Raw genomic sequence first — 27,909 nt, forward strand, 5'->3', positions numbered from 1 at the left:
ACATCCCATGGGAAAGAAAGCTCTTCCAAGTAAGATATGGAATGTGCTAAGGAGCAGTGTTAAGTTTCTGTACTTCTGTCTGTATATGGATTGCAGCGGTATTGCCTGAGCACAATACTACATTTCTTGCAAAAAGCACACAAGGGCTTCTGTTCTGCTGCTTTGCCCCTGTGTTTCAGAGGAAGCGTTTTCTTCCTGAATACAGCAAAGCCAAAGTGAAGGGAAAGGGCTGGGAGGAGCACTGCAAGCCGCAGGAACAATGAAATCCCTGGCAGGTTGCTCTAGGCCTTTCACAGCAAGCCATGTCTCCGTGGAAACAAGGTGATAAACTCTAGGCAGGGTAGCACTATGTAAACAAGTAATCTGAGATGGACGGACACTCCCGTCTTCCAGTCACCCTTCGGTGCTCTCCATGGTTCTGCATTAATTACCACAGTCTGTCCAATCAGAAGGGGGAGGTATAGACCAGGGGCGGGAAGAGATGCTAGGAAGAGACAGGCCCACTTTCCCCAAACTGTACAAGGGAGCGTCTGTAGTTTCAGGTTAGGAGCAACAGGTAACAAATTAAAGGTAAATGGTTTTTTTCTTCATTCCTTTATTGATTGGCTCAGGAAGAGTATCCTTTAATTTAGGTTGATATAGTCCAGCTTACCTCTGCTCTTTACTTTCTAAAGATACTGCCTATCTTAAAAGTTGGTGCATATAGAAATATAGTAGCGTATGCTTCCAGGGCCAGGAAGCTGTTTCTATTTACAGAATAAGCTCTGTGAACAAAATTGGAGGAAGAACCGATCTGGTTCTAGCGCTAGGGGAGAAAACCAAGCTGGGTTTGAATGGGACCTGTTGCCTTCGGAGTTTGTGAGTGTGCTTATCTCTACTTTTTTACCACCACATTATTATTAAACTTCATTAGTATTCTGCTTTTGGGCCCGAAGGTCTCCAAAGCAGTGAAGACCAAACTAAAAATACAATAGACAAAACACAATAAAATGCAACAAGCAGGCCGTCTGTCGAATTAGCAGTAAATAAATATGACCATGTAGTCAGAGGGAGATTTATGGCATGTTTTTGGAAATCAAAGCACAAGAAAGTGCACAGGATTATTCTGTGTAAAGAAAGAGGTTTTCCACCTTGCCCATTTCTGCTTCCTCATTTAAGACCAGACTTACTGTCGGGGGACAAAGAAAAGGCAGCTGTTCATCCCGATCGACCATCTGTCTAAATCAGACTTGGCGTTCAAAGGGCTGCTGAGTCCAGGGGTTGTGCAGCACTATGTTGAAAGGTGTTTGGAAGAGTTTTGTCACGACTTGGGATTTTCACCATGCCAGTGCAAAAAGAGAGGCAGTAAAAATGGCTGCAGCCAAGGCCAGCAGCTTCCCACAGGGTTCTTTCGACAAAACAGTTTTGCTTTCTGGCAATAGCCATCTATGTGCTTTCGGCTGTTATATAAGTATTTAAGAAGCTGCTGCATAGGACAATGAATCTGGTCCTTTTCAACTGGGTTATTAATGCACTGTTCCCAAATCACGGAGATAAGACTCACTTATTTATGGCACGTCATCAGTTCCCTAGATGCTGCCACACCATGCTGACTAATGGTATCAAGCAGCAAAGAACTAAGAGCTGGTGCCTCTTTGAGGCAGCACCTGTATTCCTCAACTATGATTCACTTACGGAATTCACTGCCACAAGATATGCTGATGCCCACTAATATTAGATGGCTTTAAAGAATGGATAAACAGAGGGCCTGTGCTACCCCTTTATTAGCTATGATGACTAAATGGAACATCCATGTTTAATGGCGGCGCCTTTATGGATAACAGATGTTGAAGACAAACATCAGAAGTAAAGGCATGCACAATTGTGCCATATTAAGTGAGATGGCTCATGTAAGGATCTACTTTCTAGAACTTTTTTCTTTTTAGTGCATCTGAGCCAAAACTTAAAGGAGGAATGGCTGACTTATGTATACTTGGAGGCCATGTTATTCCAGTTGTAAGGTAAAGGGACCCCTGGCCATTAGGCCCAGTCGTGACCGACTCTGGGGTTCGGTCATCTCGCTTTACTGGCCGAGGGAGCCGGCGTACAGCTTCCGGGTCATGTGGCCAGCGTGACTAACCCGCTTCTGGCGAACCAGAGCAGCGCATGGAAACGCCGTTTACCTTCCCGCCGGAGCGGTACCTATTTATCTACTTGCACTTTGACGTGCTTTCAAACTGCTAGGTTGGCAGGAGCAGGGACTGAGCAACGGGAGCTCACCCTGTTGCGGGGATTCAAACCACCGACCTGATCGGCAAGCCCTAGGCTCTGTGGTTTAACGCACAGCGCCACCCGCATCCCAATTCCAGTTGTAGTACTAATCAATTAATTTATATACTACATTTCCTGCAAATTCATCAGTGTTCAAAGCTATGCACATTCTAAAAACAGAAGTATCAGAACCTGAAGGCCATAAGTAGTTTTATTTTATTCGCCACACATTTTGAAATGCCTTCATAGGTGGCCATGCTCTTTAATAACGTCTCCACAGAACAACTGACTAGGAAACAAGACTTTTAAAAAGGAAGCAACACCAAGCCTCTCTCACGCAGCTTTTGAAGGTTTCCATTTGAAGAAATTTAATAGCTTTCCGTGGCCACTGAAGCTGCCGTCCTATATGTACATGCATGTGGGAGTAAGTCCCACATAACTCATTCCGAATAGACATGTATAGGCAAAGTCAACAAAGACACTGTGACACCAGAAAGACTAACAACAAATTGTTATAGAGGAGATTCAGTGATAGGGCACATGCATGGCATGCAAAGGTTCCCCTGTTCAGTCCTTAGCATCTTCACTTGAAGAGCGACGGCCAGAGTAGCCAATCTTAGGCCAGATGGACTGAAGGCCTGCCTTGGAATAGGACTACTTCCCATGTTTCTTTCTTAGGGTACAACCCTCACTTGGCGTGGGTTAACGTAGTGGTGGAAGCTGGTCAGGCAGGTTGCTGCACCAATCTGAAGCTGGCATAGTGATTGAACCCAGTTCAGGCCTGATGCTGTCTTGTGATAGCAGTGGGGCCTGCTAGAGATCCAATGGATCCCGGGGCAGCTCAGCTGCTCTCACCCCTACCCCTAAACATCCTATTTCAGGGCTTTCAGGGCCTTCGATCCACCTGCAACTTCAGTGGATGGAAGCAGGATCTTAGCACCAGTGGAATGATGCTGGCATCAATCTGCAAGTGGAGGCCAGCCAAGCTCAGCAAAGGAACATCTCAGCCCAAATCAACCCCTGACCCCAACATAAAAGGATGGGGTTGTTGTTAAGTTTCTTAGGTGCAGAAGTGCTTTGAACATTTTTTTTTTCTTTTAAAAATTGCCACAGGATTATATTCACAATCCCTTTGGAAACTACTGTATTTTTCGATGTATAAGACGCACCCATGTATAAGACATTCCCTACTTTTGGGGACCCCAAATATAGAAAATGGGCATATGCACTATCCGTGTATAAGACGCCCCCAGATTTTTTACCTTATTTTAAAGTAAAAAAAACCTAGTCTTATACACGGAAAAGTATGGTACTTTCTTTTTAAACATTAAACGTTTTGTCAGAAAAGTATTGACCAAGAAACGTATAAAGAAAAAAGAACAATATAAATATTTTTTAAAATATACAAGAGACAAACGAACAATGAGACTTCCACAATATGAAAAAGATTGGGCCAAGGAGAAATTAAGCAAAGAGAAATATATTAGGGAGAACCAGGCAGAGGGCTTCTTGGTAGTGGCGCCCGCCCTATGGAATGCCCTCCCACCAGATGTCAAGGAAATAAACAACTGACTTTTAGAAGACATCTGAAGGCAGCCCTGTTATGGGAAGTTTTTAATGTTTGATGTTTTATTGTGTTTTCAATATCCTGTTGGAAGCTGCCCAGAGTGACTGAGGAGGCCCAGCCAGATGGTCGGAGTATAAGTAATAAATTATTATAATATTATTATTATTATTTGACAAACTTAGAGAGTATGCTGACAATGAAGTTGACATGGACTAGGGACATAGTAAAAAAAGAAAGATGTTTTTAAATGTGCTGTGAAAAGAGTCTGTGGAACACAGAAATCCCACATGAAAGTGGGGAAATCAATATTATGTTTTGTTTTGAGTCAGGGTAGAAAACCCCCCTTTCTATTCCCAAATGGTTTGCCCTGGCACCCCTTGTTTGGCCTACTGCCTGAGGTTTTGTGGAGGAGGATGCTCCATCACCAGTGTTGAAGTAAGGTTCAGCTGCCAGTCCAGTCCATTTCTGTTTGGGGGGGGGCTATCTTAACCTATAAATTATATGTATATATTATTAATTAGCATTTTGGAGAAGATTTCCCCTTTTTAAATACTACTTACAGCAGCGTCTTGGGTTTCCAAGTCTAAGATGTGTTACGACACTGAGGAAAAAATGTGCGCATCATTCAAAACCTAATATGTTTGTACTATGTTCTTAGTAGATCTTTGTATTTCTTCTTAAGGGAAGGTTGAAATTCCAGTTTAGCACAATGACCTTTTGGACTGATACTATCAGAGGGTTGCAAAACCATTTCTGAGAATTCATTAATTGGCTGTTTTGGGGGGGAAAGAAATCTACATTTCACTGCTAGCTAGATATAACAGCAGAACATATTTTGCATATTTTGCAAACATTCTTGAGTTGTACATACACACCTTGAAGAAATCCTCCTTTTCTTTTCACTCTAACACACACAGAGATTTATATTCTGGATTATTTAGCAAAAGGGAATCTTGGCGATGGATGGGAAAAGGGCAGGACTATTCCAGATCTGTCCTCCGCTAAATGAGAGATTTCCCAAGTGAAGAAATGCTAAATCATTTAGGCTGCAACATAATGCACACTGATTTGGTAGTAAGCTTCAGTGAAATATAGGAGTCGTTTTCAAGCAAACATTCGGAAGCTCTGGTTGTATACTTTGTAAATTACTAATCACCGAACCTCCGTTGCTGTACAGTGGTACCTCGGGTTAAGTACTTAATTTGTTCTGGAGGTCCGTTCTTAACCTGAAACTGTTCTTAACCTGAAGCACCACTTTAGCTAATGGGGCCTCCAGCTGCTGGAGCACGATTTCTGTTCTCATCCTGAAGCAAAGTTCTTAACCTGAGGTAATATTTCTGGGTTAGCAGAGTCTGTAACCTGAAGCGTCAGTAACCCGAGGTACCACTGTACTGCAGAGACACGGCCAGGTTTGAGGAAGCCACCCTCCAAGCCTGACAAACGACGCACATAAATATCTACAAAACTTATACATTCTGGAAAAGCGGCCGAATATTGTGACTGAATCCTTTTCTTCAGTTGACTGACTCACACATTGCATCTCAGAATTCATCCATTGCATTTTTACATTCATCCATTCTCTTTTATTTTTAAAACTCCCCTTGCAAAAGCCTTTGCAACCAGACTCAGACATGTATATGCACTTTTTATGTACGTTTGTGGACATACAAACAGAACAGCTTCACTCTAGTAAATGAAGCTCCTTCTTATGAGTACGGTTGCCAACATTTTTGCCATTTCTTTTCTCTCCTAGATGCCTGGTACAGCGAGACACGACCGGGAGATGGCAATCCGGGCCAAAAGAGACCTTGCCAAAACTACAGATCCAATCGAGAGACTTCGCCTTCAGTGCCTAGCAAGGGGCTCTGCTGGCATCAAAGGCCTCGCCAGGTAAAATGAGTTCATGAGGTAAATTATTAAACCAGCCCACATTCTTCTGTAGGCCAGGAGATTACTGAAGCACAGCTGGCCTTGCTTAATAGACATTTGGATTTCCGCGTTCTGTTTCAAGAGGCCCTCAAGCACTGATGTTATGAGGCAGCCAAACTGTCAAGAAAGAGAAAATACTTACCTGAACCAGTTGAAGGCTGCAGGGGCCTCATTACACCTGAATTCACTTCACAGCTCATGAACTCACGTAATGTTAAATATAACTGTAGACTTGGAAGGGACCCAGTGAGTTATCTAGTCCAACCCCCCCTGCATTGCAGAAATGGGCTGAAGGCAATGGTAAGAGGGCTTGGAAAATGAGGAATGAGGGAAGGAAAGTCATAGGCCCCTAACAGCATCACTTAGGGCAAAACTATTCATGTGTAGCTTGCAAAAGGAAGCATAAAATGCATGATTGTCAATAACAACACAGCGGTACTGATGATGAGTTAAAGCAATGAAAGTATGGTTTTATTCTGTAGCAATGTAGCAATGAAAGTATGGTTTTATTCTGTAGCAAACTCAAGCAACTGCCTTGAACCTTAGAAATAACATTAACTATTAACTATTTGGGGGACTATAGGACTTGAAACTGCAAATTTCATTTGCAATATCTGAAAACAGAGTCCAGATTTACTTATTGGTATGCTAGTCTTTGGCCGATAGGGCTCCGTGAATGACTTATATACAGTTAGAACAAGACAGGTCTTTTGTAATCTAAAAGGCATGACACAAAAGGAGAAAGAGAGAGAGAGGATGGAATGGAAACAGTTCAAATGAACGCTACACATTTATTTATTTTACATAAGAGCTGAATGAGCTGACCTATTGGTTGAGAAAGGTTTGTGTTGTTTCTTTTCTCTTGAATGCCTGTGTCCTAACTTCTTGATATCAGCGTCTGCTCTCTATTCCTCTTCCATCCTCTTTTATTTTATTACTCTTTTCTTCAAAGTGGCCCTTCTTTTCTTCAGGGTCTTTCGAATCATGGATGATGACAACAGCAGGACTATCGATTTCAAAGAGTTCTTGAAAGGCCTCAATGATTACGCTGTGATGATTGACAAAGACGAAGCTGAAAAGATCTTCAAGATCTTTGATAAAGATGGGAGTGGAACAATAGACTTTGATGAATTTCTCATAACATTAAGGGTAAGGCTAATTTATTTTATTTTATTTTTAAAAGAAATGCTTTCTGTGTCATAGAAATATAGAATGGTAACTTTAGTACAAAAAGGTCTTAAAGTGAGATGGGCGCACAACCCTAGAGTCTGTCAAGACTGGCCCGTACGGGCAGGGGTACCTTTACCTTTAACTTGGGGGACGCAGGTGGCGCTGTGGGTAAAAGCCTCAGCGCCTAGGGCTTGCCGATCGAAAGGTCGGCAGTTCGAATCCCTGTGGTGGGGTGCGCTCCCGTTGTTCGGTCCCAGCGCCTGCCAACCTAGCAGTTCGAAAGCACTCCCGGGTGCAAGTAGATAAATAGGGACCGCTTACTAGCGGGAAGGTAAACGGCGTTTCCGTGTGTGGCTCTGGCTCGCCAGAGCAGCGATGTCACGCTGGCCACGTGACCCGGAAGTGTCTCCGGACAGCTCTGGCCCCCAGCCTCTTGAGTGAGATGGGCGCACAACCCTAGAGTCTGTCAAGACTGGCCCGTACGGGCAGGGGTACCTTTACCTTTACCTTTAACTTTAGTAAAAAAAGGTCTTAAAGGTAAAGGGACCCCTGACCATTAGGTCCAATCATGGCCAACTCTGGGCTTGCGGCTCTCATCTTGCTTTATTGGCCGAGGGAGCTGGCGTACAGCTTCCGGGTCATGTGGCCAGCATGACTAACCCGCTTCTGGTGAACCAGAGCAGCGCACGGAAACACTGTTTACCTTCCCGCCAGAGCAGTACCTATTTATCTACTTGCACTTTGACATACTTTCAAACTGCTAGGTTGGCAGGAGCAGGGACCAAGCAATGGGAGCTCGCCCCATCGCGGGGATTCGAACCGCTAATCTTCTGATCGGCAAGTCCTAGGCTCTGTGGTTTAACCCACAGCATCACCCGCATCTTAAGCAGTGCTTTTTTTCTGATGGGACACAGGGGGGCTCATGCCCCTAAGCATTTTGTGAATCTAAGTTTGGCCTCATTGAGGGGCAGTATTTAAATATAAGCAGGAAAATGAGAGTACCTCTAAACATTTTTTGGAAAAAGCACTGGTCTTAAGTGTAACAAAAATATAATTTAACCATTGTTTAATAAAGAATGGCTTACTGTGATCACCTGGACTCTGTTCAGCAGCTTAACCATGGTTTATTAGTCACAAACAAACCACACACATAGGCCATGGTTTGTTGTTGGCTTATAAACTTTGGTTAATGTTAACAATGGCTTCCCATTGCATGTGAGCCAGGCAATAGCTACCGTATTGGCCCAAATATAAGCCACACCCGAATATAAATCACACCTTTAAAATTGGAGGAGGGGGGGAAAAAAGAGGAAAAATACCCAAATATAAGCTGCTTCCTTCCTTGCTGCTCCTGGCTGCATACTGGGGAGGGGGGGGGGCTGCGCTGCATTGGCGGCGGCCTTGGGGGAAGACGGGGACTACACACAGGGCAGGCGCTGCTTTGCCACACTCCTGGTGCTGTTTGCCATGCTCTCCTGGCTGCATACCGTAAGGTCGCGAATATAAGCCACACTTTAACATTTCACAGTCGGAATTGGGGGGGGGGGGAAGTGAGGCTTATATTCAGGCCAATATGGTACTATATAAGCTTATGAATTCTATTTTGAAAACCCACCTGCAATGTACCATTTCCTTTTGTGGATGGTGATTCATAAACAGCTCCGTTGTGGTGAAATGAAACAATCATGAAAGGCCAAAGTAAGTTATATGAAAATACAATCATATGCAGCCCATATTCACTCTGGAGCAGGTCCCAGCATGTTCATTGGCCTTGCTCACTAGTAAGTGTATGTAGGCTAGTAGCCTCAGTATATTAACCAATCCTTTGAAATCCGTTTTAAGCTCCTTTCACATGGCTGTATGCATTCCACCATGCCCTATGTAAATGCCCATACATGAAGGGATGGGGTTCGTTTTGTTAGTTCTGCCTCAAACACTGCTTGGTTGTCATGTGTAATGGTTCTAGGGATTGCTTGTGCGTAAGTTGCCTTTACTCATGGCTAGCTTGCATGGTTGAACCCTTTCTGACAGGACAGCCTGTATTCCGTGGCTGCCTCAGTCGCTGGCAGAATCCGTCAGTGGGCATTTCTTAAACCGCTTCCAACATAAAAGCTGTTTGACGCCCAGTCTCCTCCCCTGCGCGAAAGCTTTCTGCGCAAGGTGGGTGTGGGCAAAGGAGCACTTGTGCCCTCTCCGCTGGTCTCCTGCGAGGAGTCCTGGAGCCACCTCTCCGCTTCCTCTATCTCCTCCCCTTCTCCACTGGTGTTACGCTGATTACCTTCCCCAGCGGATGGGCTATCCCTCCTCCTACTAGGACCCTCTCCTCCATCATCCGGGAGCCTCCTCTCCGCCCCCCGCTCAGATGGCAGTTCCCTGACATCATGTGAACAGGATTTTATGCCTGCCCATCTAACTGTATGCAAACTAGCCTCCTTCCGGTGTTACATTTCCCCCCTTGTGGGGGGACGTGGGGCTGAGAGTGCCCTCCACAAGTTGGAGGGCAAACCTCTGAACACCCTGTACTCAGGAAGGCTCTCCATACAATTTAAAACCCTGATCACAAATGATTATACCGTAATAAATATATTAGTCTTTGAGGTACCATACAGCTATGTTGCTTTTCCTGCAGATGGCAACCCCTCTGATTTTATGAACACAGTCTTCCAATGGTGAATCGGCATTCCTATCCTTTCTATCATTTATCCCAGGTCTATAAAGCAGGATATAAGTCTTTTATGATCAAATGGGTCCTGCAACCTTCCTTTTGGTGACCCAAAGTCCTACGAACACATTAAAGGAAATGCAGCCAATCTGCCGATATTTTTATAGCGTTGGTCGGTACAAAGACCCTGCTGGACATGGGTGATGATCCAATGACTTTACTATGTTCATTTGTTGGTGTTGTTGTTTTAAAGCCTCCCATGTCTAACGCAAGAAAAGAAGTCATCATGCAAGCCTTTCGAAAGCTAGACAAGACCGGGGATGGGATTGTCACCATTGAAGATTTACAAGGAGTCTACAATGCAAAACACCATCCCAAGTACCAGAATGGGGAATGGTCTGAAGAGCAAGTTTTCAGGCTGTTTCTGGATAACTTTGATTCGCCTTATGATAAAGATGGACAGGCAAGTGAAATATTGCAGGTTGACAGAAAGGTGGCGCCTTTGTAACATTTAAGGGTTTTGCTTTAAAGAACAAGACAGTTGGCACAATAATTACACACAGTGCAGAAAATTAGGCATAGCTACTAGCCATGATGGGTGGCGCTGTGGGTTAAAGGGTGGCGCTGGGGGTTAAACCACAGCGCCTAGGACTTGCCAACCAGAAGGTTGGCGGTTCGAATCCCGCGATGGAGTGAGCTCCCGTTGCTCGGTCCCAGCTCCTGCCAACCTAGCAGTTCAAAAGCACATCAAGGTGCAAGTAGATAAATAGGTACCGCTCCGGCAGGAAGGTAAACGGCGTTTCCGTGCACTGCTCTGGTTCACCAGAAGCGGCTTAGTCATGCTGGCCACATGACCCAGAAGCTGTACGCCGGCTCCCTCGGCCAATAAAGCGAGATGAGCACCGCAACCCCAGAGTCAGTCACGACTGGACCTAATGGTCAGGGGTCCCTTTACCTTTACCTTTACTAGCCATGATGCAGATGGATGCTGACTGGCTTCTGAATTCCAGTTGCTGGAAACCACAGGAGGAAGCTATTGCTTTCTGGTCCTGTGTGCAGGTTTTTCACAGGCATCTGGCTGGCTGCCGCGAGAACAGGATGCTGGACTAGATGGGCCTGGTCCAGCAAGCTCTTCTTATACCCTTGCTCTTTCATGAACATTAGTCAGATGGGGGGTGGGAATGGGATATGTGAACTCCACAGGGGTTTGACCAGTGAGCAGAAGTGGAGGAGACAACCTTTGTGTTTGTACGCCTTAACATGCTAAATTCCTATGGCTTTTACATCCCACTTTTTCTTTACCATTATCCTTCAACACAACTGTTTTCTATGTTCCAGTGCCCTGGGACTCTAAGGAGGATCAACGCATCTGCTTGCTCAATGTGCCTTTTACTAATAAGGCCTTCCATTGCAAATAATAGCTGGATAACCCTCATGAGGTGTTATCTCCTGTAGGGAAAGGGAAAGGACTCCATAATGGGAATTCCCATCTCATGTTCAGCTTTTTATTTTCTGCTGTCATGGACTCCGCATTTCCCCCTTTCTGATAAGGTTCCTTCTGAAAACCAGATGCCTTCTAGATGTACTTGGACTACAACCTCCATTGGTTCCAGACAGGAGGACTCAGTGGTGAGGGATGATGGGAGTTATAGTCCAAAACATCTGGAGGGAAAGGCATCAATACATATTCCATGTGGAGCAATTTCCTTATTGATTTCTTGTCTGTGGTAAGACAAGGCAAGACAAATGAAGATATTAATTTTTTCTTTCTTTACAATCCCTCTACTTTAGGTTACACCAGAAGAATTTATGAACTATTACGCAGGTGTCAGCGCTTCAATAGACACAGATGTCTACTTCATTGTGATGATGAAAAACGCTTGGAAAATCTGATTTTGTTATCGTAATGCAAAGTGCTGCTGCTGCTGCTGCTGTTGTCATTGTAAACGTCTCCTAAGCCTCATCATATACAGGACAGTGCTGCTGTATTCAGAGCAATAACCAGCTGCACCATTCCTAGGAGTGAATTAGAAGAAGCAATAGCCAAAATTATCACCGCGCCTATTATTTTGGGAAGACTGATCTCACTGAGGAACTGTGCTTTTCGTTTCAGCAAACAGGGATTCCTAATGTAACAAATGTGAACAGGGGTCAGGAGGACAGAAGTACTGCTTGAGTCAGGGATGATAAGCCCTTCCTCCACCTGCTGCTTTTCCTCAACTCCTTTCCTTGCCCCCAGTTTCCTAGCCTCATTACTACCCCCTCAGTCAGGCTCTGAGATCAGTAATAAGAGGGGGAAGCAATATCTGGGGAGGGGTTGCAGGAAGAAAAGTGGTGGGTGGGGAAGCATCACACCTGAAATTCCTCCCCGTACATTATTCAGCAAACACAAGGTTGGGAATGCTGGGTTGCATCCAATGATGGTTTTGCCTTAGCGCAGGGGCGAGGAAGCTTTTTCACACTCCCCAGGGCCACACTCCCTTCTGGCCAACCTTCCAGGGGGGCCACATGGCAGTGGTGGGTGGAGCCAGAGGCAAAAGTGGGCGGAGCAACAAGTGAAGAAGTTACCTTTGTATGCAGCAGGCTAGAGTCTGCACACACATTCACACAACCCTCTACATCCTCTAGTCCAGGGGTAGGCAACCTAAGGCCCGGGGGCCGGATGTGGCCCATTCGCCTTCTCAATCTGGCCCGCAGATGGTCCAGGAATCAGTGTGTTTTTACAAGAGTAGAATGTGTGCTTTTATTTAAAATGTATCTCTGGGTTATTTGTGGGACCTGCCTTGTGTTTTTACATGAGCAGAATTGTTGGGGAATCTCTTGTTTAGGTGGTTGTCAGTGGCGTTAGAGCATGGGTAGGCAAACTGAGGCCCGGGCCCCGGATCTGGCCCAATTGCCTTCTAAATCCAGCCTGCGGACGGTCCGGGAACCAGTGTGTTTTTACATGAGTAGAACATGTGCTTTTATTTAAAATGCATCCCTGGGTTATTTGTGGGGCATAGGAATTTGTTCATTCCCCCCCCCAAATATAGTCCGCCGCCCCCCCGAAGTCTGAGGGACAGTGGACTGGCCCACGGCTGAAAAAGGTTGCTGACCCCTGCTCTAGTTAGACAAACAAGAGGCGTTATCAGAGCTGGAGGACATTTTCATCCAGGCAAAAAACCCCTGGGGTTGGAAGCAAGCTCAGTGAGGGGTCTGGTCTGAGGAGAGGGGTGTGAGGCCTGGGGAGAATGTGAGGGCCAGATAGAAAAGCTTGGAGGGCTGCATTTGCGGTTCCCCACTCCTGACTTTATGCATGAACAAGGCCGGGCACCTGAATTTTGTTGATCCCTCACACCCACTTAATTTCCCTTTCCACTGAAAAGCTGTTCCTGAGGATTGTGGGGGACCCACTTGTCAGCATGGAGACTGATGCACAGGTTTGTGGTAGGTGAGTGGAGGGCAGAACAGTAAAAATGGGGTGCTTCGACTTGTGCAAGCAGAAGTAGGTAAAGGTAAGGGGACCCCTGACCATTAGGTCCAGTCGTGGCCGACTCTGGGATTGCGGCGCTCATCTCGCTTTACTGGCTGAAGGAGCCAGCGTACAGCTTCCGGGTCATGTGGCCAGCATGACTAAGCCGCTTCTGGCGAACCAGAGCAGTGCACGGAAACGCCGTTTAGCTTCCCGCTGGAGCGGTACCTATTTATCTACTTGCACTTTTATGTGCTTTCAAACTGTTAAATTGGCAGGAGCAGGGACCGAACAAAGGGTCCCCCATCACAGGGATTCGAACCGCTGACCTACTGATCGGCAAGTCCTAGGCTCTGTGGTTTAACCCACAGTGCCACCCGCATCCCTTGCAAGCAGAAGTACTTTCTGCTAAAGCAAAGCCAGTGTTGAAATGCAACCCACTCTGATTGCTGAAGCCACAATTAGTTTCCCCCCAAGAAGATGGGCACCTGAAGTAAAAAAGATGAGTGATGAAATCCTTGCCAGAGTGCATCTTTTGGTTTTTACCTGCCATTTCTCCTTTTGCATATGGAATCTGCTTTGGCTCAGAAATCTATGTGACCCCCTTGCTTCCAAAGTCCCTGGATTTATACAGATTTTTATGGTCCAATATGTCAGCAAAACAATTAAACGGGCTGTTGGTAGGATGACTCATTGCCTTTCAGTGAGGCAGAGAGAAAAAACGCTTCTGGTACTCCTTAGTAATCTCAAGTGCATATGAATTAAAACTGCATTCACTGGGTAACACTGACGCCAAGAGTTTACTTCATTTTCATTTCCAAACATACATAAAAAAATAATGTAAAACATTTTCAAATGCCTGAGACCTTTTTCACCAGTAGAAAGATGAGCACATATACATTCTAGCAAATTCTAGCATATCTGTATACGTCCGGGTGCGTCTGTGTGTTTATATACACACACAAACACACACATATATATTAGAAGCTGAATGTGCCCCTTCTGGCCCATAAAATCAGAAAGAATATCAATACGCTGCTGTCAGGGGTTCAGGAGAAGAGTCGCAGGAGAGGCAGGAAACGGAGAGCGAGGGGGAGGAGTCTGAAGGAAATGTCAGCGACGACAGTAGTCCGAGGTCTCTGAGTCTCTCCAGTGACTCGGAGGATTCACAGAAAGGGGCCCCCATGGTCAGGGCAAGGGGGACACCTCGGGAAGAAGGGGCCAGAGGGGACTCAGAGAGTAACAGCTGGAAATCCGGACCAGCTTCCCCCCCAGAGTGCAGTAGGGGGGAGGAGTCCAAGGCATCGGGATCAGGGAGCGCGCAGGCAGAGGGAGAACGTGAGGCAGGAGTGACCACACCCTCGTCAGGGAGCGAGGAAACGGTCATCAGGAAAGTTAAACGCGCGCGCGCGCCAAGTTCAAATGTACAGGAGGGCGGCAAGGTGGGCAGCCCGGGTAAGGAGCCAGGTCCTAAAGCCCGCCGAAGAGAGGGGGAGGAGTCAGAGGGGTCAAGCTCTGCGTCAGAAGAGTCCAGGAGGGAAGAGACACCGGGGGGTAGTAAGACCCAGAGGAAGAGAGAGAGAAGGAAGAGGTGGAGTAAGATTAGAGTGTTAAGCTGGTGCACAGGGGGCGGAGATCCAGATAGAGCTTCGCCGGTCTAAAGCTCAGACGTAGAGCTGGGACGCTGAGACTTGTAAATGGACACTATTCTTCAATAAAGACTTTGATACTGTACTACCGGCTAGCGTTGGTCCTTGGTGAGCTGGGACCCGGAGCCAGCTCTGACAGCTGCAATAAAAACCACACAGTAATCTTTATATCCAACCCAATACATTTTCAGCTAAATCTTCAGCAGCAAAAACAGTAAACAGCAAATGATTGGAATGTGGCTGAGCAGATACACACTGGATTGCACTGTCAGCCTCCAGGATCCATGGCCTTGTGAGAAATTAAGCAGCAATTCATGACAGAATTCAAGTTTTAACTGTTGCTACAGTAGCAGGCAATGAATTGATAGCTGTATCAACCAGTACATATAAAATGCACCAGTGAAGTAACATATGTAACCAAGAGTTATTCACACAACACACAATTCATACACAGAATTCATTGCCGAAGTTGCGATGCCAACTACTAAGAACTGTTGCGCTTAGGTTCTGCTTGCAGGCACTTGTTTAGCCACTATGAGAACAACATGATGAACTAGATGGGCCACTGGCCGGATCCATCAGGGCTGTTCTTGTGTTCTTAAGAGGATTAGACAAATTAATAAAGAGCAGATCCATCTATCAGAGCTATGTTGATCAGCCAGGAGCCACCTTTGCAATAATAAAAAAAATCCTACACAATTCAACAGCATGACATGTGCCAGACCGATTTGGAATAGAGCTGTTAAAAGGTCAAAAATATTTCTACTGTCAGCCACTCTTTTCAGGATTACTGGAGAACTGGATTTTTGCAGCAAGGCTAAAAAAAACCCCCGAGTGTGTACAAATCATTGGCAGCCTCTCCCGCGGAAACCCCATTTCGACGAACGTGCTCTTGTGCAACTTTTCGGCTGTTTCTTCACAAAAGTCAATTGAGGTGGTGGATACAGCCAATGGGTGTCCTAAAAACTCCAAAGCGGTGCAATCCAGTATTCTGGAGGTGCAAACTTGTCTGGGTTTAATGAAATCTCTGCACACATCCCGGTGTTTTGTACACATCAATGATTTTAGAATGCTGCCCTTATTCTGGCAAGTCTCCATTGAAAAAAACTGACAAAGCACTATTGTAAGTACCTGTTCTTTCCAGAGCATTTTTACTGCATTGCTCGGAAGAAAATATTTTCAGTGGCTCGTGTTTACAGCAACAGGCAACTTGACCTTAGGGAAATAGCTAAATGCAGACATAAGAACACAAGAAGACCTGCAGGATCAGGCCCTGTGGCCCATTGAATCCAATATCCTGTTCTGATGAGCCAACCAGGTGCCTGGGGGAAACCTGCAAGCATAACCTGAGCACAAGAACACCTTTCCCTCCTGGTATTTGGAAGCACTGCTGCCTAAGACTGGAGGCTAGGCTAAAATATAGGTTTTTCAGATCCCACCTGACCTATAGTACTTTTTCATTCAAGAGCTTTGAAGCAGGCGGTGGTTCTGCTGGTGCAGCTTCCCAGTGTTGCTGCAATGATGAGAAAACCAGAGCCTGTCCCTGACCCACGTCAATTACAAAGCTGAGCAGCAAACTTCAGAGCCAGGGCAGGGCAAGAGATGCCAGCATGGAAAACCAGGTCATGTAATTCAGCCTTGCAAACAAGTCCACAAAAGTTACTAGCCTATGATTCTGTGAAAAGTCGCTTGCTGGTGGCTGACAGAAGCTGGACACTGAGGACAAGACTTATTTCCTCGAGCAACCCCCAAGGTTTCCATGCAGGGAGCACTCGCCTACATGGAATTCCGAGTCACCTATGGTTACCAGGCTAGTGGTTAACTTCAAGACTGGTGTAATCTTCTCACTGATCTGGTCAACGCCCAAAAATGATACTTGGAGAGCCCAATCATGCCATGTGACAGAACTGCTAGTTTTGAAAATTCCCCTTGTTTTCGAAAAAACTCGCCATTGTGACATAGGCCTCTTCTTTATTTGGAACTGTTACATCTGCGTAAGCTTGAAGACAGTTATCAGACTCAGGTCCAGGCAGGATAGCAGCGGGATGCGTAGAAGAACTGGCATGGTTGAGGAGAGCATCACTGCCGCCATCTTGGTCTCCAATACCACCTTTCTCGTATGGGTTGGCATTGATGAATGTGTCATCCTCAGGAGCGAGGAGTCTTCTGTCCACATGCTTATCCAGTGTCTCAGCCGGCCACATTCCTTCATATGCCAGAGGCAGTTTCAGCCACCCATGGTTGATATGAACCAGGTTCTTTTGTTCCAGTCCTTTCCCCATCTTTTCTGGAACATCAAAATCCCAGGCAAGCAGCAAACGTTCTGACTTGGCCCGAATGCTATCCACCTTATGGATGGCGACGTATTCCAAACTCTCAGGACTGAAGAAGCTTACTTCGGAATTCTACCGGGATGCAGGGACAGGGGAGGGGTGGGAAGTCAAAAAGAAAAAATATAAGTGACTGTTTTTTGTGATGTAAATTTGTTAAAACCTTTGAAAAATCTAATAAAAATTAATATGAAAAAGAGAGAGAATGGACTGCACCACTTCAGACTACAGGTGGAGAATGCTACTTCCAGATGTGAAAGCAAAACAAAACTGTGTGCAAATGCAAACCAACATCTCATGGCACAGTGGGCTTTGACTGCTGTATGGATTTATAATTTGTTGGGAGTTTTTAACTTGAAGGAGCAGGTCATTCTACCACCTCAGCATTCTGCCTTCTGAGTCTACGCCATGAGTAGGCCTCTATGGACAGCAGGGCCGGATTAGGTTTGATGAGGCCCTAAGCTACTGAAGTTAATGGGGCCCTTTATATGTCCCGCTGTCCTTTGTCAACAACAATTTGTCGCTGTTTTTTGTGTTGAATATATGCTATATGGTAATTTATGGACCTAATAGGTATCTTTTTAATATATATATATATATATATTTGTTAGGAATTTCAACGTAACAATTTATCAAAAACATGTCATCCTCATTTCCCCCCTATTTAACCCACCCCCTCCATAAAAGAAACCCCCCTCCCCCCAGACTTCCCTCAGCTCCTCTCTCTGTTTTTTCAGCACGAGTTATTCTCTGCATATTATAAAATTGTAAAGATCCTTAATTTATCTATCTATATGTTACCAATAATAAATTTGTGTATGTTTATTCAAAACCTGCCAATGAGTCCAGTTCATTTTGTTGGACCTAATAGGTATCTAAAGCCATTTGTACATAACAAATAGGAGCCTACACAACACAACACAACACAACACAACACAACACAACACAACACAAAACAAAACAAAACAAAACAAAACAAAACAAAAAACAAAACAAAACATTGTTGCTGTATGTAGGTTTTATTTTATTTGTTTTTCATCTTGTATTTTGGAAATGTGCATCCAGTTTCCCCCCCTTTAAATTAGTTTGGGGGCTCCCAAGAGAGTGGGGCCCTAAGCTATAGCTTGTTTAGCTTATACGTAAATCCGGCACTGATGGGCTGCCTTAGGCAAGCTGTGTCCTCCCAGCCTGTTCAGAGATCGTAACACTGGCCCTCTTGGCAGATTTACTGCTCAGGGTAAACGAGACTACACTTTGAGCTCTCAGCATGCATTCCACTTAAACAGTTGAAATAAACAATAATCGTTTCTACTGAGAGAATTTCCCAAGTGCTGAGCGGTTCTGGGCCCTCCTCTAGTTCATCCTCAAAATGAACAAGCCATTATTCATTTTCTGTTTCCCACATTTTGTGGATAGGAAATGAGGGCTGGGAGAGAGTGACGAAGAAGACCACCCACCCAGTTCAGGGTGAAAGAGCTTCGCAGGCGGTAAGTTTCCTATGTGGGAAGTACCACGGCCTGAGAAACCACATGAAACCTCCTCCATTGGAAAGTAAAGGTTTGTGAGACACTTTCCTAGCCCTAAGAGCTCTCCTTTATGGAATCAGAATAAGGGCGTCATTGCTGTGGCTGGGGAAAGGCAAGTCTGTTGATTGTGCTGTCTTTCATTTTCTCATTCTTACATTTCTGCATCAGTTTGCAACAACAACAACAACAAAAACCAACCCTTATGAAAATTCGTCAGCACGTCAGTATGCGTTTCTCCAAATACACACATCTTTTAATCCTAATTTGCTTAATATGCCTGGACTCCAATCAGCCCCAATACAGTGCTTATTGGAAGAGTGAGGCAGTGGAGAGACCAGAGAGTGCAGTGGTTGAACTAATCTTGCACTTCTGCCACTGCACTTCCACCACAGCTGACAGGAAGCCCACCCAGACATGTAGTTTTATTATACATATCAGTTTTAAAACTTCAAATATTATCTACGTTTTGATATACTTCGGATCTACTTCTTTTTAAAGTTTGATTTTATCCCCCATCCATATTTTATATTGTTTTATGTAAATGGCTTAAAAGCTTTCATCAATTAAGAGGTATATGAATCTTTTTGGGTTTTTTAAAATATAGCCAATAAAGAAAAGGCAATTTTTACAAGGAAGAAAACTGATAATGGGAGAAAATCCGCCCCAACCCCCATCCTGTCACACAAAACTGCTAAGGACTTGATGGTACTAGTTTCTACTATCCTGCAATGAGAAGAGGCAAAAGCACCAACCTTTCTTAGTTTGTGGCAGAGTTTATCCAAAGTTTTCTTGTGGTTAGGGAGGGTGGGCCACACAGCAGGCTTTATTCTGGAAAAAAAGAAGAGATAACGCAATAAAGGAAGTGATGACGAACATTCTTACAACATTGCTTGTGAATGAGCCATGAAGAACACCAACAGCCCTCCATGGAAATGTTGTTCCCAGCTTTCTAAATCCATAAAATTGTGTGGCAGTAGAACCTGCTGGGAACATCTTTTGGGGCAGCTCCATTGGAGAGTCCCTTTTCCTCAGTGAGGAACATTGCAGGCCTAACCTCTTACTGAATATCTTATTCTATACTGGATTCTACCAATGAAACTTTCAGATGTGGATGGAAAACCCAGTGTCTACAATCCACTGGAGATATATTTTGAGCAAACTCATCCTGGCATGCCACTTTTAGGGATGTTGCACCAGACAGATTGGCGGTGGGTTCTGCTCATTAGAGCAGTTGGGGATATTTTTGCCAGTATAGGCTCCCTTGTACCAGTGAAACCCTGGTTATGCCATATCCTAACCCCCTTGTGCATTGCACAGTTAGTGGTTGGACCATCTGTGGAAGTTCTTCCACACAAAACAGTCCAGGCCAGCAGTCAACTATGCCAACCCCCAAGTGCTTGCTGTGATTTGTCCATCCGTACTAGTATAGGTTAAACCACAGAGCCTAGGACTTGCCGATCAGAAGGTCAGCGGTTCAAATCCCTGCGACGGGGTGAGCTCCCATTGTTCGGTCCCTGCTCCTGCCAACCTAGCAGTTCAAAAGCATGTCAAAGTAGATAAATAGGTACCGCTCCGGCGGGAAGGTAACTGGCATTTCTGTGCGCTGCTCTGGTTCGCCAGAAGTGGCTTAGTCATTCTGGCCACATGGCCTGGAAGCTGTCTGTGGACAAACGCCAGCTCCCTCGGCCTATAGAGTGAGATGAGCGTGCAACCCCAGAGTCGGTCATGACTGGACCTAATGGTCAGGGGTCCCCTTTACCTTTACCCTTACTAGTATAGGAATTGAGAGCCGGTGCACAAGACCAGCTCCCTATGTGCATCTCTTTTGAGAAGCACCTCTCATTACAGTGGTGCCTCGCAAGATGAAAAGAATCCGTTCCGCGGGTCTTTTCGTCTTGCGGTTTTTTCGTCTTGCGAAGCAAGCCCATTAGCAGATTAGCGCTATTAGCGCTATTGACATTTTAAGGGCTAAAAATGGCTTTTTAAGGGGTGGGGGATTAGCGGTTTTGCTGCTAAAATGCTTTTAGCAGCTTAGCGATTCAGGAAAAGGGGTTTTGGAGTGGAAAAAAAATTCAAAATTTTTCGTCATTTTTCGTCTTGCGAAGCAAGCCCATAGGGAAATTTGTCTTGCGAAGCGCCTCTGCAGACGGAAAACCCTTTCGTCTTGCGGGTTTTCCGTCTTGCGAGGCATTCATCTTGCGGGGCACCACTGTACATTTCTGGGTTTGCAATTACTGTAGCTACAATGAACTCCATGTCTGAAACAGCCGTTAGTTTGTACTGACTCCATGTTTTTCTGCTTTTTGCAACGTCACAACAGGAAGGTTTCACAACATGAAGGTTTGCATGGGAGGAAATTCCAGAAGTGAATTGTGTTCTTAGGACCACTCTTTTGATGAAGAGTGTTTAGGATTACCTGTTTTTCCAAAGTATTGGGATCAGAGCGATCACAGCGAAGAGCGCAAAGAAGCTTAAAATGGATGCAGTCACCTCTCTAATGTTGCTATTATAATCTGAGGAAACAAAAACCAAACAGGCTTCTAGACAATAATGACGATGACTGAGAACCAAACTATATATGACACTAAACATGTATGCCAAGGATGTGTGTTTTGAACCAGAACTTATTGCAGGCAACATTACTTCCTGTGCTACCAGCTCTCAGCAGCCAGGCTAGGCCTATAGGGACAAAGGAACTCTCTAGGCTACAGTCGCAGCTTAAGTACTGCCAGCTGACATCACATTAGGTGCTATAAAGTCTTTCCCTCCCAGCTAGTTCCTCAGCTGCCCTCCACACCTGTCCAGTGCCAGACCTCCAACCTCTTCGTGTACTGCCTCAGGTCCTCACTTTATCTAGGCTGAAATAAGACCTCCGTTGTGACCTGTTGCTCTGCTTCTTGGTAGAGCATGAGATTTTTAATCTCAGGGTTGTGGGTTCGAGCCCCAAGTTGGACAACATATACCTGCATTGCAGGGGTTTGGACTAGATGCCTCTGGCAGCCAATACGATTCTGCTAGGCCTCAGGCCTAACAATAGAATGTCCCTATTTTCTGAGGAATGTTGGATGTATGTTCAATACTTCATCAACTATCCAATACTTCAATACTTCATCAACTATTTGCCTTCGAAACAGAAACTGCAGGAGGGATCAGAAGCCATGCCATTTCCCCACAAAAAATTGCTCCCTAGAGCTACTCATTTCTGAGGAGAAACTGTGAGAGAATTGTGGTGTAAAACACTCAATTGCCCCGGCTTTCTACATTCAAGAATAAATCCATATCAGGCACTGTAGTGGTTCTAGGGGTTGCTCGTGCGTAAGCCGGTGCAAACACCTGGCTGGATTGCCTGAGTGAACCTTTTCTGTCCGGACAGCCCCTCACCCGTGGCTGTCTCAATCGCTAGCAGAATCCATCAGTGGGCGTTTCTTAAACTTCTTCCAGCAAAGAAGCTCTTTGACGCCTAGTCTTCTCCTACTTTCTCTGCGCGAAAGCTTTCTGCGCAAGGAGGGCGTAGGCAGCGGAGGACCTCTACTCTCCCCGCTAGTCCCTGGCAAGGAGTCATGGGACCGCCTTGCCGCTTCCCCCATCTACCCCCCTTCTCCACTGGTGCTACGCTGATTCTCTTCCCCAGAAGATGGGCTGCCTCTCCCAATCCCGGGACGCTCTCCGGAATCCCCCTGGATTTTGCTCTCTCCCTCCGGCACTGATGGCAGTTCCCTGACAGGCACATTCTTGCTCAGGTGCTAATGCTTAAAGCCTTTTATCTTGATCCAGTGCGACCGCCATTTTGTTGAGGGAGTCTAATGGACCGCATGGCCAGCCGTCCCATTAGCCACAAGGAGACCATGGTCTCAGGTAGTAGATCTAAGCTAATCTCCGCCAGTGTCTCTACCCACCTACGCTCAGGACTGTCCCATTTTGCCTTGCTGACCTGTTTACCAGGATGGGGGATCAAGGCGTTGGGGAGGTTGGTGCAGTGCAGATGTGTTGAGTGCAGTAAGGAGTTAAACTGCTATGCCTCGGCTCAAAAGGGGAGGGATTGCCAGGGCAAAAAGCCAGGAAGTGATGTGAGCAGTTTGGAATGCTCTGTGTGTTCTGTGAGAAATCGAAAGTGTTTTTCAGTGTGTGGTGCTGCTGCGCTCAGACAGTGAGCAGCTAAAGATGCAGCTCCAGTCCGGAGGAGTGTGAAACTGTTTTGAAGTGTTTTGTAACAATAAAAGAAGCTACAGAAAGAATCTGCCTTTCTCATTAATCAAGCCTTATCACACGTATGCTGCGCATATTCTGCTGGAGTGTTTTACTGCTGTAGGAGTGAAGCAGAGATTCGGGCAGCGAGAGCGTGCCGGACTGGGAAAGGAGCCATAAATCAGTCTGAAGAGATTTATGGGCAGCACTCGGACTCACTGATTATCCTTACAAGATGCCAGCCTGAGGATGTTGTATTAGCTCCACCACATTTTTTAGGTGCCAGGCCAAAGAAAGTTCCTCTTCTCCCATGCCTTTGGCTAATTAAACAATCTGTGGACTTTTAAACTGTTGGGGTAGGGGTTATTGGACGCTCAGCAACTAGTATTCAGAGGGTGGGAGAACATGGCTACTAGGACCACCGATAGCTTTATCGTCCATGATTTTGTCTAAGCCCCTGAGGTATGGAGATCAGTGATAATTTATGCAACAAGGCTCCTCCCCCCCCCCCCCGGTCTCAAGCTCCAATCAGAATTTTACGAACTGAACGGCAATGAAGCTCTTTACTGGATGTGTCGTTACATTTAACATATATTTGTAATGAGATACTTACACGTGATGCACTTTGGTTTGCAGTGAAGCAAAAGTCTGTACTTACTTTTGGCTGCCGTTTTGAAGGATTTCGAAGAGCTCCATTCACTCCACGTGCCCTTGAACAATTTGCCATTGGGCTTTGACCGGGCTTTCATCTCATATGTTCCCAGCTGAAATTCCTTTGCCAGAAATTTTAATGTCAGGAATTCGGTCGGTCTGGACTAAAAAGGGGGAATAAATTTTTGCTTATCAAAAAGTCAGGAAACAAAAATCGTTTTGAGAACCAGTAGGTTTCCAAGCTTTTGCACATAGTGAAACATTTATTTACCTCAAAGCTTCCTGCCTTCTGGCAGTGGGAACAACAGCCCATTCCAAAGCTGCTTTATTGGAATCCAGATTATAGGGACGGATGGAAGAGAATTTGATTTGGTCCCCATATTTATGTGAGCTGACCCCACGTCCTGTATGAGAGAGTGGCTGAGAAAGTGTGGGCTACACCAGCCCTGCAAAGTACCCCTGTATTGTTCTACCCATATTATTGAAGGGAATGTGGCATCGAATGTTTTGGTTTTTTTAGAGACATGCAATGGGGAAAGGGCTGTGAAGTTGGTTGTAGCAGCAGTGCAATGAATGAAGGCCTGGAGGACATGAAGGGAGCCAGGGAAAGAATTCAGGGTTTCAGCAGTGATGCTGAGTTTGGATGCCAGTTCCACCCACAGATAGAGCGCAGGTCTACCATCTGAGAACCAACAGAGAGACAGACCTGGAATACAAATTTCACAAGGCTTGTTCTAACCAGGCCTTGGCACTGCTCAGTCACAAATAAGTGTTGTGGTTCGAGGATCCGACCCCCGCAATGTGGAATGAATACACAAGGACACGTGATATAAGGTTAATGGGCAAGAAAAGGCCACAACTTCATTGATTACAGCAGTGAAAAGGTATTGGCTTAGGCATTGGATGACCAGAACAGAGGGGGTTTATTCACCAGTAGGTGGAGCCTGTAGGTGGAGCTAATCCAACTATAGGCTCTCCCCTGATGTCACCGAGGGTCGTGCCATGGCCTGCTGCCAAGCAGGCATCGGACAGAATACACGACCGCCAGATTCCTTTAACGGAATACCCAAAAACTGAAGGCATAGGCGATGGCCACACCTAGCCCTTCGACACACCACAACAAATTATTCCAATGCCTAACAGCCACTCCCCTCTCTTCCAGGGAGGAGAGTCTCTCTGGCGTTCAGTGAATGTGTTTAATGTCATAGCTTTAGAAGCCTTGACTGGAGGGATTTAAGTGGTCCAGTGTATGCTAAAGCAATAGTTAAATTGTAGTTGATTTCAATTTTCACATCTGTAGCCCTTCTATGTAATAGCCTCTTTCCCTGATGCTCTAATTGTTTCACACTTCCATATAATTGTATCCTAATCCCACCCTACCCTGCTTACACCGTTCCTTGTATTTTCCCTTCCCCACAATTAATTTATGTATACAGTGGTACCTCGGGTTAAGTACTTAATTCGTTCCGGAGGTCCGTTCTTAACCTGAAACTGTTCTTAACCTGAAGCACCACTTTAGCTAATGGGGCTTTCTGCTGCCGCCGTGCCGCCAGAACACGATTTCTGTTCTTATCCTGAAGCAAAGTTCTTAACCTGAAGCACTATTTCTGAGTTAGCGGAGTCTGTAACCTGAAGCGTATGTAACCCGAGGTACCACTGTAAAGTACTTCTGATTTTCCTTTAATATCATTTGTGGGTTAGGCTTACACCTCTCATAAGCTGAAATACATTTACTGGTTTTCTCCTAGTGTATGTTAAATAATTTTTCCAAATTGATTTCAACCATTCTACTACTTGCTTACAACTCCCTCACCTATGGGGTTAAATTAAGGAGCCCACTTTCTACATAAATTAGTCCACTGTGGATATATAAGGCAGTGGATATTTTTCACAGGTTACATCCAGAGCACACCCACAACCCTATAAACACATAGGGCTAAGGTTCATTGAATTAAATAGGACTTACTCCTGAGAACTTATACAGCATCATCATCATCATCAGCATCGTCGTCGTCATCATTTATTTATCTATTTATTTGTACCCTGCCCTCCCCGGCCGGAGCCAGAGGATTTCATTGCAATTTAGCCACTTTTTAAATTCATTGACAACAATTTGAAAAATTAGCCAATCTTGTTCATCATAATGGGAACAAAGTGCAACTAACTTTTTCTGAATCTAACTGCATGTAGCTTTCAACTAAAAGACAGATCTCAAATATTATCTGTTTTTGACACATACAGAACTGAAAATGGAAAGAGCACACATGGTCAATTAAAATGACACATTCTTACTCACAGTCCAGTGTTTGTTTTGCTGCCGGTATGCTAGTTCATGCGTTAGTTGTCCCTCAAGATACCATCCATTGTGTGGAGTTGAGAAACTAATGAAATACTCATCTGCCTCTTCTTCGTAGATAATTCCTAAGTCAAATGGTGCTTCGGGTTTAACTGTAAATGAGAACATAGAAATCTAAAAAGAATTCTGGTATGGAAGCGGACTGAGAAAGTTCTCTAGTAAGGAGACTTGTTGGAAGATGAAGGTCTTCAGTTGGCACCAAAAAGACAACAGAGATGGCGCCTGTCTAATGTTTAATGGGAGAGAATTCCAAAAGGCACGTACCACAACACCAAAGGCCTGTTTCCTATACCGTGCAGAATGGACCTCCTGATAAGATGGCATTTGCAGGAGGTCCTCACCTGAGGAGTGTTAGTGATCAGTAGGGTGTATGAGGCACGTGGCACTAGTTGGATATTCTGTGTCTGTGAAAGACAATAATTTGTTCCAGAAACAGAGGAGAAAAAAGAAATAGTTTCAAGAAGCAGCAGAAGGCTGAGATTGTTTTGTTTATGCAAGGACGTTTTATGTGGGAGCTGTTCTATGGACATGTGTAGTGTGACAGGAAGTACCAATAACAATGGTTCTGTGTAACTTGTTGTAACTTGTTGTGAGTCTCTTGCTTGCGCCTTGCAGTGAGAGAAGAAGAGAGACTCTTGTTGGACTCTACGCATGCTTTGACCACAGCAGTGGTGAATGTCTATATATATTTGCTACCAATATGCTTTTATGCCCATCAAGTAATCTGAATCTTCATGGCTTCCATGAGTGTTTGTGGTCTACCTTCAACCCCGAAGACGCTTCCAAGGAAGGAGCTGCGTTGAGATGTAACTCTGCTGGGTATGGATACTGGCACACACACACGATGAAAGTGATGCCGGACACAATCCATCTAAATCATCCATCAGAGGTTGATGGATTGATCCATCAATAACCTCAGTGAGGTTTTTGACAAAGTCCCCCATGATATTCCTGCAAAGACGCTGGTCAAGTGTGGGCTTGGAAGAGGTAACTGTTAGGTAGATTTGCAGCTGGTTGACCCAACCCAAAGAGTGCTCATTAATGGTTCCTCGTCATCCTGGAAAAAAGTGACAAGTGGGGTGCCACAGCATTCTGTCCTAGGCGAGATGTTGTTCAAAGGCTTTCTGAACAACTTGGACAACGGAATTGAGGGGGTGCTCATCAAATTTGCAGATGAAAACAAACTGGGAGGGGTAGGTAATGCTGCAGAAAACAGAATTCAAAATGACCTTAATAGATTGGGAAACTGGGCCCCAACTAACTGAATGAATTTCAATAGGGACAGATGTCAGGTTCTACACTTAGGCAGGAATGACCAGCTGCACAAATATAAGATGGGGGGGGCACCTGGCTTAGCAACAGTACATGTGAAAAGGATCTAGGGATCTTAGCAGACCACAGGTTTCACAAGAGTCAAAAGTGCGATGCAGTAGCAAAAAAGCAAAAGCAAAAGGATAATGCTATCCTAGGCTGTCAAAAACCTCACTGAAATCAAGACACATTATGAACACAGCCTTCCCCTGATCCACCAAACTTGTAACTCTAACAATAAAAGAAATGAGATTTGTCTGGCATGACTCATTTTTGAGGAAATCCATACTGCGTCTTAGTCATTCAAAGCAAATCTTTCTGAAGCCTGCATATTTCCAGATTTCGTGCAAAGGAGATGGAATGTGAATGTGAATCTACAGCCAACGTTCATGCAACAAGTGGTTATGTGGGACTACAATCAGATATGGCAAAGCCTAGTAGCGTTGGAAGTGACAGTTCTCAACTGGTCATGAGCCTATGGAGTGTTTATTTGTGCTATATGTATTGGCAGTGTGCATCAGGGATCAGGGGAATTCTGTGGGCATAATGTGTCTTGATTTCAGTACTGCTTTTGACAAAGTCCCCCATGATATTCTTGTGAACACGCTGGTCAAGTGTGGGCTTGGAAGAGGTAACTGTTAGGTATAGAAATTGCAAACAAGTCTAAATCATGCACATGATAACATTGGGAAGGAGCTCACTGATATCGGTTGCTTTCAAGGTCTGGCACTCCACACATTGCTGTATCGTCATCACGCTCAAGCAAACTTCCACGGGATTCATTAATTCAACATTTTCGAAAGGACATTTGCCTTGCAGCTGGCTCTCCATTAAGCAACTGGAGGTTTCTTCCCCATACCTGTGAAGGATAT

The 27,909-nt window shown here is 45.1% G+C and overlaps 2 protein-coding genes across 5 annotated transcripts in view; one reads left to right on the top strand and one right to left on the bottom strand.

Annotated features, from left to right (window-relative positions):
* Nucleotides 1-27,909, bottom strand: part of IL7R (interleukin 7 receptor) — a 188,913-nt gene that overhangs the window by 153,537 nt on the left and 7,467 nt on the right. Inside the window, exons 3-9 of one of the 2 annotated variants that reach the window (XM_083403013.1) lie at nucleotides 27,739-27,896; nucleotides 25,667-25,818; nucleotides 23,378-23,534; nucleotides 20,951-21,047; nucleotides 19,287-19,362; nucleotides 14,816-17,083; nucleotides 13,811-14,064 (exon numbers count right to left, since the gene is read on the bottom strand). In XM_083403013.1, the coding sequence (XP_083259139.1) occupies nucleotides 16,589-17,083; nucleotides 19,287-19,362; nucleotides 20,951-21,047; nucleotides 23,378-23,534; nucleotides 25,667-25,818; nucleotides 27,739-27,896 (1,135 nt within the window). In that variant the 3' untranslated portion in view covers nucleotides 13,811-14,064; nucleotides 14,816-16,588. Of the gene's footprint in view, nucleotides 1-13,810; nucleotides 14,065-14,815; nucleotides 17,084-19,286; nucleotides 19,363-20,950; nucleotides 21,048-23,377; nucleotides 23,535-25,666; nucleotides 25,819-27,738; nucleotides 27,897-27,909 lie in introns of those variants that run through there. The other variant, XM_083403014.1, reaches the window with a different exon arrangement.
* On the top strand, nucleotides 379-11,630 carry CAPSL (calcyphosine like). 3 transcript variants are annotated; one of them, XM_083403232.1, is made up of 6 exons: nucleotides 379-569; nucleotides 3,904-3,954; nucleotides 5,571-5,707; nucleotides 6,718-6,895; nucleotides 9,832-10,041; nucleotides 11,370-11,630. In XM_083403232.1, the coding sequence occupies exons 3-6, from the start codon at nucleotides 5,571-5,573 to the stop codon at nucleotides 11,469-11,471; spliced, it is 627 nt and encodes a 208-aa protein (XP_083259358.1). In that variant the 5' UTR covers nucleotides 379-569; nucleotides 3,904-3,954; the 3' UTR covers nucleotides 11,472-11,630. The 3 variants fall into 3 exon arrangements, with proteins under 3 accessions (XP_083259358.1, XP_083259357.1, XP_083259359.1); XM_083403233.1 differs by lacking the exon at nucleotides 379-569 and adding an exon at nucleotides 680-858 and having other exon boundaries at nucleotides 3,909-3,954; XM_083403231.1 differs by lacking the exon at nucleotides 3,904-3,954 and having other exon boundaries at nucleotides 381-570.

This window comes from Podarcis tiliguerta (genome assembly GCF_965153285.1).
Source record: "Podarcis tiliguerta genome assembly, chromosome: 11".
NCBI lineage: Eukaryota > Metazoa > Chordata > Lepidosauria > Squamata > Lacertidae > Podarcis > Podarcis tiliguerta.